Below are 12,638 nucleotides of genomic sequence, written 5' to 3'. Positions count from 1 at the left end.
CTCCCAGAACTGCCCAGGGAAGGGATGTCAGACCTAGGCAGGATGGGCAAGGCCCATCCTTTGTGAATACAGGAAAGGGCATTGCCATTCAAGGCCATCACTCAAGGACCTGTCACTCTTTCCCCTCCTTCCTCTGCCCAGCACAAGCACTGCAACACTACATACCTCCTGCAGAAAGAAGGCTCATCCCAGGTCTTCTTCCAGAACTATCCCTGCTGCTGTGTCTGGCATAATCCCAAAGCCTGACCTGTTCTTTGGCACAGCCTGACCTTGGCTCACAACCCTGACAACCATTTCAACAGCATTTTCCATCCCATTCTGTCAGTCTCTTACTGCTCTGATGTTGTAAATTTGCACTCCTGGCTCCACAGACAGGCAGGGTCAGAGAAAGCTGCTTAGCTCAGCCCAGGCTGACAAGCTTTCCTCTGCCCTCTCTTCCTTGGAAGGCAGCTGGATCCAAGGCTTCACTGTGCGGTATCATCAGACCACGTATTTTTTCTAGCAAAGTGGAATTCCCTGCCCAGTGTGCAGTCACTGAGGGGCAGCATGGTCGAATTCCACACGAAAGCACAACTGCATTTCCACAGCATCCCAATACTCACTAGAACCCAAGCACTCACCTAAGCCAGGGGATGAACACCCACCACAGCAGCTAAAGAGACACAATAGAAAGGGATGCTGACAAAGGTGCCAAGCATTGACTTTTTTTTTTTTTTTTTTGCATGGTTTACACCATATCTGACTTCTGGTACTCAATACAGATGTCTACAGCTGGAGGCATTTAAGACTGGGTTTCCTCTGCAGTGAGTGGTGGGTACAGGATTCAGAGCCATGGCCTAGATCTTTGCTGCTCTGAACTGCTCCTCTTTTCATAGAGAATTTGCTGTCTCTTAGTGGATACAGCAGACAATGTTAACTGCCCCTGGCCAGCACTGGCAAAGGTACTAGTAGGCTGTTTTCAAACATTAGTCCAGGTGAGCACACTTCAAAAAGAACACTAAGACCAGCACAGAAAAGCTTACATGGACCAAGGGTATTACCTCAATTTATTAACTTTATCAGAAATGCCCTTTCCAAAACGCAGCAGGACGAGGTTTGTGTTCTCCTGTAAACTGTGTTACAACAACAAATATAACAATATTTATCTATAATTGGCTCCTGAAATACATACTGACTATCCTGCCTGCTGCTGAACCTGGGCCACTGGAAGTGACAGGCGATGGCGAGAGGCCCAGAGGCGTCCTGCCTCTTTCAGGAAGTCTTGCTTCCCCTACACTTGCTGAAAACTGGCTCATTCCTAAAAGGCAAAATGTGCTTGTCAGAGATATTTATACGCTGATCCTGATAATATGTAGTAGAGGGAACTGCCCCAGTTATCCCTTTCTGCTGAATGGCAGAATGCAATCAGAGGCTCTAGAGAACAGGCACAGACAGTCCCTCCCAGCCCCTCCAATGGGGTTCTTGGCTCATCCTGGTGTTCAGGTGCAAGCAGAAGGGGCTGAAGTCCAGTCTAGTGCTTGTGCTTCATACTGGTGTGTGAAAGGGCAAGAGTTCCACCCCCAGAGAAGGCCTTTTACAGCAGTTTGATTTTCTGAGATTCAAAGCAAGATGCCAGGCAAAACCTGGTTCTATGAATTCAGAACAGCCTCTCCAACAGAGAATTAGCTGAGCAGCAGTTAGAAAACAGAGCCTGAATTCAGTATCATTATAAAATAGCTACTAGATCAAGGAGGTGTCTTCACCTTAACCCCAGCTCATGCAGCTGCATCAGTGGGACAAATTCTCAAATGACAGGCCAAAAGATGCCTCTGGCTTAGGCTGTGCCAAGTACCCTGGGAAGTAGCAAACACATTATAGGGATGAGAGCATGAAGTCCCAACAGTACCTCAGAGTGTGGGGTCTCCCCCAGCCCCTCCTCATTTTTCTCCTTCTTGGGATGGACTGCAGCAGAGGTATGGCGCTGCCTCTTCCGCTTCCGCTGTTTCTCCAAGAGCTTTTCAGAAGCTGGGATGCAACAGAAAGACCATTCAAGGAAAATGAAGAAATAATTCTCTTGTTGCAGGTGAAACCAAGATGTTCTGCAGCCTTTCTGAAGGCTTCAGGCTGGGTCCTATATTCTTTGAGTGCCTAAGGGCTGGGGCAATATCAGCCTCCAGGCACTCTGCCCTGCAGCCATCAGAGAACCACCAATTCATACTGGTTTAAGCAATTTGTGCTGGGCTGCTGAACCCAGAACACCAAGCACCTACACACACAGTGCTACAGGCACTGATCCAAATGTCACAACAGTCTGCCCTGCTATGCCTGCCTTCACTTACCTTCTCCCAGGTCCTGGAAGTGGGCTGGTGAGTAGAGCTCAGAGCTGTCACTCTCTGAAGGGCCAGCACCCTACAAACACACAGGAGAGAGAGTCAAGTCACTGGATAAAAACAGAGGCACACACTCCTCAGCTATGAAACCTTTTGGAATGACTGCAACACCTAATCTACCATCCAGGTCATGAATTCATCAGTCATTAGAGATTTTACAAGAAAATATTTGGTTTGTGTGTGTGATAAATCACACATGTAAAAGTCTGTCTCTAGGCAGGGAGGAATGTGGAGTCTGGTGTGTCTTGTGCTCATCAGCACCACTCACTGCTTCCTGTGCTCTCCCTAAAAGGCTGTAATACTCTCTAAGGGGCTAGGAAAAGACACTCTCTTCTGAGTTTACACTTTTACAGACTTTAAGACTGAAATACACCGGCCTGTACATCGCTGCAAAGGTGTTAACTGTACTGAGACTCTGCCTCACAGTGAAAGAAAAAGGAAAGAAGTGTTATTAGTCTTTAGGAACAGTAGCAACAGGTTTTGTGCAGGTACACGATCTGAAATAAAGTTGCTTTTTCCCAAACCATGTCACTGGATATTGAGTATTCAGTGGAGAAGAGCAGCATTTTCTTTAAAAAGCTGAACCAAACACAGTATCCTACATGTGATTCACCTCAAGCCTCCATTCTGTTTCAAGCTCTGCACTTGCATGCATTCATCAGCTCACTTGGGAAGGTTACAAAGAAAACATTGCTCAGAGGAAATCTGATGGAAAAGGACAAAGCCTTAGGTTCAAATGCAAGCTACAGTGTAACATGACAGGAAGTCTCAGTGCAGAACATTTCTGCTCATACCTTCCCAGCCAGCATTCAGATGACTCCTTTTCCATATAAATGAATAAAAAAATTATTATATTTTAAGCCAAAACCACCCAATCTCCATTACAACTGAGGAGGGGTGGGGGACAGGGGATTATTTCATCACAGCAACCAGCACCTTTGGGAAGGGTGGACCTTCGCTCCTGGGCCGCAGCCAATAAAAAACCACATCCCATTGCACTGTGTCTTGTTTAGCAGGATCTGCTGTCTAGGCCTGTTTTCTATCCTGTTTTCAAAAGAGCTGGAAGGGAAGTACCTTCTTTTGGGGAGTCCATTCCTCCTTCTTTGGTATAAAGGCAGTGTCCAAGTCATTGGATTCCAAGAGCTTTTTAGTGGGCTTCCTTTGACGCTTGCTTTCGAAGTTTCCTGCAATGAAACCCTTCAGATCAGATAAACAGGGGTTTTCTTGTCTTCAATCAGATTAAGACCATTAAGTAAATAGCAGCCAACAGTTCAAAACAATCTGCTTCACCCTGTCTTTAGGATCATAAGCTCCTAGAGCAGAGATGCCGATTACCTGTTTCTGTACAACTTCAATAAAAACAGACCTCAGTCTGCCATGACCTTCAGGCTCACCTCAATAGGAAATATAAAAATCCACCCACAGAAGAGAGGCTCTGAACTCACTGCCAGGAGGTAGCACATGCTGGCAGCACAATTCACATCATAATTTCCCAAACATTTTGATCTGCATAAGCCAGTCCTACCACTGACACAGCCCTGCCTACACTCCCACAGCCCTCACACCAGCACTCATGCTGCTGTAATAAACAGGCTGAAGATAACAATCCCGGTTTAACCTATTTGAGAAAAGATACCCCAACAAGACCAGGTGAAACCCACACTATTTCCTACTCAAGCTTTATCCTGGCCCTCAGGAGGTAGCAAGTTGCTAGACCTGGGCTCCTTCACTAATTTTGGCAACAGTATAAACTTAGAACTAGGAAATGCTGATGCTGAGTGCAGACACGTCACAGACACAGCCTATTACCCATCCCACCCCATTCATCTGCTGGCTTCGACAGTCTCAGCTGTGCCCTTTGACACCTCTGTAGGCACAGCTCATCCATCACAGCCCTAACCCTCAAGACAAGCTTCTGCCCACTCTGTGTGCTTCACCAAGAGCAGAGAGGAAATGAGGGGAAAGAGCTACACAAACCCCAGACTGGATGTTTACTCCCACTGCTATTGGCTGTTCTGTTCTCCTGCATCTCCAATCTTGGGTTCACATCCTCCATTTCTCCTCCTTTAATCCCCTCTAACTTCCCAGTTCCTTGTGACACCCACAAATCTCCAGAGGCAATCCCTCTTCCCTCACACATGACAGGCTATCTGACCTCCCACTGACCATAAATCTGCCTGCTAAGGCTTATTTTTTTTTTTTTTTTACTACAAGCCCTTTAGGAACACTGTTCCTTTCAAGTTAGCACAGCCAGAACACCAGGGCTTTAACTCTGGACATGTCTTTAGATGCTACCAGAGAATAAAAAGGAGACCCTAAAAGGAGACCCTGAGACTGACACTGCTGGAAAGGGAAAAGGACTCTCAGACCACACTCCTACACTGTGCCTTACTGAAAGCCAAGGCCCTGGCTTGCTGCTCACACAAGTTTTCAAAAATTTCTATAGATACTTAGAACCTCTTAAGGAGAAATGTTTTCCCAGAGGGAATTTTGTGCTACAGCTTCCTGAGCTATCTAGGAGAGCAAAGATCACTCCATGAGCAATGCAGCTTAGACTTTGTGCATCATCCTCAGCAGAGCAATGTTCATCCAAAGGGGTTTACAGCAGTAAGAGACTGTCAAGTTAAAGGAATGTCACTGTTTGGAAGCACAGACAGCAAAGACTCAGAGGAGTTGTGGTTTCCTTCATTTGGACAAAAGAGGCATTCTGTGCCAGTGTTAAGGAGGACCACCACAGTCTATGGAAAGCCAACAGCACCAGGTCACTGGACACCCTTGCACCTGCCCTCTCTCCCTTCTCAAAACAGTAAGGCAGTGAGTGAAGGAAGGCAAGAACAAACAAAACAACAGCCACTGACCTTTTCAAGCTGCCCCAAGCACCATTTTCCACTGAACTTGTGTTACTTTCACTTACAAAAGCAGCATCACACAACCTGCCACCTACCTGATTTCAGGAATCCCTCTTCTGCATCAGGAGAAGCAGAAACTTCAGAAGCATCTGAGGAAGACAGAACCACCACCTCTGGTAAATCTGAAGATCCTCCTGGAACTTGATTAGGGGGATCAGTGGAGTGGGATCCTAGTTCTGAGAAGGAACACTCTGCTTCAAGGACGGGAGGGGACTCTTTGGTTGAAGATGGAGTTGAAACCAAAGAACTTGACCCCCGCTGGGCATCTCTGTTAGGACTGCCTTGTGCAGGAACGCCTCCTTCAAAGTCAGACCTCGCCACAGAATTCACCTGGCATGGTGAAATATGTTGGTGAAAACATTCATCCTGCATTGGCACTGCACACAGCAAGAACACTCAGCCACCAAGAACATAAATACACACAGACCAGAGCCCTGAAGAAATAACCACAAAGAGCATATTGGCCTTCACCCACCTTTTGCAATTGCTCCTGGCCCTTCTTTGATTTTTTCTTGGGTGCAAACAATTGATCATATTCTTCTGCATATTCCAGAAGCCGTTTACTCGGCTTTCTGAGGCGCTTCCTCTCTGAATGTGCTAAGAAAAAGGAAAGCAGCTTCAAGACTGTGTTTCTGAGATGATCACAAGACATCTGTGGATAATAGCTGTTCCTGCCTTCTTTTCCAGAGGTTCCATGTGGGAAGAGCTGATAATTCTTTCAGACAGCCTAAAGAATTTTTGAGTTTCCTATTTTCCAAGATCCCAACTTAGCAGAGGGGATTTTTAAGGACTTCAAGCAGTTCAGGTAAGAAATCAAAACACATCAGACTGAGAGACTCCTGAAATTTCACCCAACATGTCCCTACAAGCTACACCTAACTTGCCTGCAGTACTTCTACTAAAACCAAAGGCCATTAGTAACTCATTACTCTTTTGCTGTTTACCCAAACTCTTTTGGTTTTAGTGCAGGGGCACAGGAAAACACTGTTTTCCCGTAACACAGTTCAGTCACTAGTTTCACTAGGAACACGTAAGCTTAATTCCTTCCCTTCCCCTCCTCCCTGGCATTTTTTTATATACTACAAATTCCCCATATGCTACTGTGAGCCCATTTATTGCTTTGTTTGTTCCACAATGAGATCAGGGAGCCAGTGACTGCGACACTTCTCATCTCTGCAGTGTGGTACCATTGCAAGGTAAGAGGTGTTTCCTCACCACAACCCTAACCACCCGTGCCACAACACGCCAACGCATGGCAAGCTCCAAAAAACTGAACCCTGACACTCTGTAACATCTCAGCAAGCTGCAAAAGCAAGGTGATGCACATTTATGTCTTTTTCTCACTTCCCAGAATACCTCTGTGTACTTTTTTCTCCTTTTCCAGCATTCAAAATCATTAAATACTGCCCAAAGATTTCCCCTAGTCATGAAAACACCTGCGGTCTCCTGGAAGTTTTGGAACAAACAAAAACATTCTTTTTGCTTCACTTCATTTGTAGGAGGTGGCTTTTTTTTTTCTTTAAAACGGAAGCATTTTATAACAAAACATTTCAATGCAACACTTCTGAACAGGGATGTTGGACAAGACTGCTACATTTTATTGTGGCTTTGTGGTTAAACAAGCATGAAAATGTCAAACTTGGCCAAAACAGAAGAAAGAAACAACTTTCTCAAACACAGCTATTTTCAGCTTCTATTAACACTCTGTGCAGGTGTCTGAGTGAAACACATTTCAGCACCTAAGCAGTTATGGGATGAGTATCCTCACCAGGCAACTATTTAGAGCCTCAAAGCCATGCAGCAGAGTACACAGCACTGTGCCAGAAGGGTTGGCTTAACTGCTTTTTGTTTCCGAAAGGAATATCGTACAAGAATCCCAAATGCAGACTGACAGTGGCAAATCATCACAGATGGGATGAAACTATTATTTAAAATACTGGTTTACATCAGGCCAATTTCAACAATCTTCACTTTTGCCTTATTTGCTCTAAACCACTGTACAAGGTTTGTGGCAAAATTATGCCAAATGCTGCCATTTAACTATGAGAAAGACTTTATGTAGTTTGAACTTAGTGGAAATGGCACAGTTGTGACTGCAATCTGTTCTGATCTCTTACACTGAAGCTGCCTGTTGTGGGTAAGGATGGGTCACATATTCTCAAAGCACTGCAGTCAGTCAAGTTTCCATACTTTCTAGGCTTTGCCCAACATAAAAGGAATGGTCTTAGCATTAGAGGTTTACTCAGTCCCACTAGCACTGGGGATGTTACAGCAGCCCTGACAGTGGCTCCCCACAGCACATCTGTACAGAAGGGGGTGGGTGTGCACAGAGCTCATGTGTGATTTAGGGCAGGGGAATTTGTTTATACTGCAGTTGCTGATCTGGCACTTTTGCCAGCAAACCCAAGCCCTGACTGCTCCTGCTGCATCCCTGTGTGCAGCACCAGGACCCCGTACACTCCTCTCCCCTACTGCCACCTCGCCCTGAGCCCACTGCCTTCCTCTGCCACCACCCTCTTACCTTTACTGCCTCTCAGCTCCTCCTCCTCCCCATCTCTCTCTGCAGACTTTTATCTTTGCCTCACACAGTATCACTGCTAAACCACCGCGAAGCCATAAGAACCTGCCTGGATCTTGGTGTGAACCCACAGCACAGCCCAGAATGTGCATCCTCTCATCTGCTCTATAGAGACTTCAGTCCTCAAAAACAGACAGACCCAGGCAGAGGAGTCAGTGAATGATTAAGTTGGTCATGACTTTAAACCAGAACTTTTACCCCCTGTGTTACACCCTACAGGCTTGTTTTCTGTGCCTGCTGCGACTTGCCTTGGGCAGGTCCCACAACCACCAAGCCAGGAGTTGCCTTTCCCACAACTGAAACAGAAATGCAGGCTGCCTCCAGCAACCACAAAGGGCAAAATACAACACATCAAAATGTGCAAAATGTGCACTGAGGTAACACATAAGTGACAGAATGCACACAGGCTCAAAATTATGATGAGTTGTATTATTTTATGATATAACAATTAGATTAGAGCAATTTAGTTTGTTGAAACCTATGGAGAAACCTAATTTTATTGGTTTTTTTAAGGTTTGTTTCCCCAGATTCCTTGCAGAAGCTGGACAATGGTTAATGCTGAATATGGTTTTATTGGTCCTATTTATTCCCCACACCCTTTTATTTCTTCCTTTGGCTTTAACCAAAAGTCCCCACCTCTGTGGGAGAGGCAGGGCTCTCTTGCCTTTTCAGCCTCCTCAGGAGCCTCCTCCTTCTTAGGTCATTTCCCTTCCAATGCTGCTGCCTTACTTCTGTCTGCCATATTCCAGACCCACCTCCAGCTCAGCCCCCCTGGCAGCTTCCCTCTCTTCTGTTCTTTCATCCATCAGGCAGCCACACCAGAACTGTTAATTAGGAGATCTGTGGGGCTCCACAATTCACTATGAGCAGCTAATAAAATTCCACACTAAAACCCAAAAAACTCCCAACATATTGTCTTGAGGAAATCCTACAGAACAAACCAAAGCCAAAGTATGTCAAACAGCACTATGAAGATAAAAAACAGAGCAGCCATTGAGGCTCACTTTCCTGGAACTTTCTAGCACTGACCTATCCCACTAACACCAACCTTGTGGCTGTAAGGAACAAATTATGAAGGCACAATTAAAAAAAAAAAAATCCCAGCCTCAGGATTCACATTTTACCTTTCACCACGGAAGAACTAAAGATTTGTAATGTGTGTATAATTTTCTGACCAATAACCTGAATACAAGCTCATAATCTGCCTCCTTTGTTCTCTGTGCTTGCAGAGAACTCATACCAAGGTCCCACACTTTCTTCTGCTCAGACATAGACATCTTCACATCGTCAGACAGCCACAAGTTTTGTAACTTATCCTTTAAATGAAAAAGTGTAAAATGTATACAAATACTCTGGCGCAAGTCCAGCTCCCTTACCTTGTGCAGAGAATTCAGACTGGGGAGCAAAGTTGCCAAGCTCTGTTTCTGAGTCCATCACACTGGTGTTTGGCTTACCACATACATTCAAACGTTTATCAACTAAGTCTAAACGATTCTCAAAGTCCTGAACTGCCAGGTCTCCCTCAAGCACCTTTGAATGAGGGGAATGCCTACGTCCCAAGCACTCATTTCCCTTCAGTGAAAAGCCACGAGAATTCAGGCCAAAGGCACTCTCCAAGTTTCCTTTTTCCCTAGATCTACTGATGTGCTTATTAGATCTAGCACTGCTTTGGTTAAAACGCTGCCATCGCTTTTTGGGTGCTACGTGATTTACATCATTAGACTCATCACCAAGAGAGCTCTCACTATTTGCCTCTGAATCCAAGTCTGGACTCTCCCCATTTTCAGCAGAATTGCAGCTCTCATTATTTCTACCAGCTTCAGGTCTCCTTCCAATACGACCTAAATTGTCATCAGATAAACAGGCAGAGTCTTCATCAGTTGAATGCTCTGTTAAATCAATACACTCCTTCCTCTCAGTATCTTCTGCCTCATTCCCTAGAGGACTGGTAACCGAACCATGCACACGGAATGCATGTTCTCCTGAATCTCTGGGTAACCGACTTAGTAACTTACTTGGCCCTCCTGGTTTTAAGTCCTTTCTGTTTGAAACTGTTTTATCTCCAAGCTTTGATGACTGCTTAGATTTTGAACAGTTGCGTTTGGACATGCAATTTGTGCCATTTGTCCCAGAAACAGCAGCACTCGCAGGCTCCCTTTTACCAGTACCAATCCCTGTCAACTTGGTTGGAGGATTGCGTGAAAAGGAAGAGTTGTTTATAGCGGAGTTTGGAGTTACTGTTTCCTGGACACAATCTCCATTTTTTTCTATTTTATATGGGGGACCTACAATAGACAAAGACTTGAGACCACTTGCAGAATTGCTTCCAGAACTATCACCTGTGCTGGTATTTCGAAATGGGACTATATTTTGACCAGTCATCAGTTGCTGCTCTTTTGTCTTACTGTCATGCATATCTTTCAACATCATTAACAAGGTGCTGAATTTGTAATCTGGTTCAATAGGCAAACGACCATGACCAGAGGCAGAAGAGAAAAGCAAAGGTACTGTGGCCTTTTGAGTGCCAGAGTCACTGGCATCATCATTCATGGACCGATACGACAGTTCCTTCAGCTCCGACAGGACGTGCTTCACCACAGCTGTTTCGATTTCAGAAGAATCCGTGCGTTTCTCATGCATGTTGTTTAGCAGTTTCTGACCATCAACTTTTCCACTTCTCTGAAGAGAATCTCTTGGAAGGCCAGAGAAACCTTTGGTATCTGAAGAGCAACGATTCATACCGCTATCCTCTTCTGCAAGAGAAGGCTCCATCCCAGCAACCTTATCTTTATGTTTACATTTTATACTCCTGATTCGGGGTAATTTCACACTTTTCGGTTTTAAGATTGCTTGATTTGTAACAGCAGGCCAGGAGCTGTCCTTGGAAACACTTTGGGGGGTAGTGTGCTTGTTTGCTAGGGAAAGATTGTCATTTCTCACATCAGAAGAGCACTCGAGAGGTGTCGATGACATCTCAGCATCAGAGAAACCTACTTCAAGCTCCCCATCTGCAAATTCAGCATCAAGTCTGTTGGTTACTGAACCTCCCAGAGGTTTGCGATCTCTGTGTGACTTCTTCCTGGCCCTTCTGCTGCTCTTCTGAGAAAGATACATGGAAAGTTTAATGTTTCCACTTGACGTCATAGGAAAGTCCTTCTCCACTTTATCTGAAGAATCACTAACTTCAAGAGCACTAGAAGCTCTTTCTGAACTTTGGTCCATGGTATCTACATCACTGTTCCCACCATCAGAGAGGGAGGAGGATGAATCTGATTCAGTTCGTTTTTTCTCAACACCAGCATCAGATGCAGAATAGTGTATTTTTAACTTGGAACTGCACAAAATGCCCAGGGAGCTCTTCTCTCTCTCAAAAGACGGGCTGGAAAACAAATCTCCTTGGAAGGTGTTTTTCAGAGCATCACTTTTACGGTTCTCATAGTCCGGTTTTAAAGGTGTCTTTTCAAAACGTCTTTCTCCAAAGGAGGAAAGCAAATGGTTTTCCCTGGTGTTACTGGAGGCTGTCAGGCTGTTGGCAATCCGGCGAAGCTCGTGAGACGCATTTTTCTCTGGTAGGTCCCCAATAATCACGTTTCTAACTACGCTCTCTGGTGTTTTGTCTTTGATTTCTTCCCTCGATGTTTCCCCTCTTGCGCCACTCTTTTTTACTCTAGTCCTTTTTCTGCTTTCAGAAGTTGTTTTCAAGTGTGGCATGATGTGCAATTTTCCTTTCTCACTGGCCACGTGTCTGGAGTCAAAAGCCAAGGATTTAAAGCAGCCATTCAGTTGTGTGTCCCTTTCAGCTCCCGGGCCGTTGGTGTAGTATTCCAACTGCACGTCCTTCTCACTGTCCGGCTCGCTGGAGTTCTGGCTGCACTTCTGATCCTCTGGCCCCCCGAGACGAATGTCTTCTGCCTGTCCAACACTGACTTCCCATTCAGCCCTAAATCTCTGAGGAACCTTGAAAGTTGAAGAAAAAAAGACAAAATTTCAGTAGGTAATCAAAGAGATAAAAGTGAGGAGAACACAGTGACATTCCTGCATTTTGCATCTTTAAGACAATCACATGGATTCCCTGAGACTGGCAGACACAGGAAGTACTCCTGGGTAAGCACCCTGCATTCCAGCTGAGCCCAGTGCATTCCCAGAACAGTAAAAAGGTCCCTGGCAAGTACAGGTCTCTGAGGAACCAGATGTCTTGGCATCCCAACACATCCTGAACACAACAGCCTGTAAAGGGCAATGCATATGGTATGGATCCCTGGCACAGAAATGCAAAGCTACAGCCAGCAAGCCTTGCAAGGCAAATGCAGTATTGTTTTCCTCAAAATATCTGAGCAGACCTGTTTGCTGTGCTCATTGTAAATTCTTCCTGCATCCCCTGAATTCAGAGCACGATCTGCCCTCTCCATCAACTCACCTCGGGACAAATATGAGATCCACACACATCTAAGATGTGCTCTATCAAGTTCACAATTCCTGAGAAATCTCCCAATTTAACTCCGTATCTTTAGAAAAACCAGAAAGCTCTCTGCATACTTAACAGGAACCTCTGCTAATACTCACAATCATCAAGAAACTTGCTTCTTATCTGCATATGTAGTTTTTGGCTGCACAACAGCAAACCAAAAGCTTCACAACTGCTCCTAAAATCAAAACCAATTCCCAGGCAGGAAGAACAACTCACATTGGTGACACTTTATTTTTAAAGAAAAACGCAAACCAACAAAGTCTCATCTCAGCAGACTCAAGAAGTTTTATGAAGCCTGACAGCAATCCAGCCAA

The 12,638-nt window shown here is 45.1% G+C and overlaps 1 protein-coding gene across 2 annotated transcripts in view; it reads right to left on the bottom strand.

Moving 5' to 3' along the window:
- Positions 1-12,638, bottom strand: part of NSD1 (nuclear receptor binding SET domain protein 1) — a gene marked incomplete at its 5' end in the record, with an annotated part of 60,114 nt that overhangs the window by 27,593 nt on the left and 19,883 nt on the right. Inside the window, 6 exons of one of the 2 annotated variants that reach the window (XM_083871637.1) lie at positions 1,886-2,004; positions 2,319-2,388; positions 3,444-3,553; positions 5,314-5,608; positions 5,754-5,875; positions 9,233-11,813. In XM_083871637.1, the coding sequence (XP_083727763.1) occupies positions 1,886-2,004; positions 2,319-2,388; positions 3,444-3,553; positions 5,314-5,608; positions 5,754-5,875; positions 9,233-11,813 (3,297 nt within the window). The remainder of the gene's footprint in view (positions 1-1,885; positions 2,005-2,318; positions 2,389-3,443; positions 3,554-5,313; positions 5,609-5,753; positions 5,876-9,232; positions 11,814-12,638) is intronic. The other variant, XM_083871638.1, reaches the window with a different exon arrangement.

Source organism: Zosterops lateralis (assembly GCF_965231275.1).
Source record: "Zosterops lateralis genome assembly, chromosome: 14".
Taxonomy (NCBI): domain Eukaryota; kingdom Metazoa; phylum Chordata; class Aves; order Passeriformes; family Zosteropidae; genus Zosterops; species Zosterops lateralis.
This window is presented reverse-complemented; position numbering and strand designations above follow the sequence as displayed.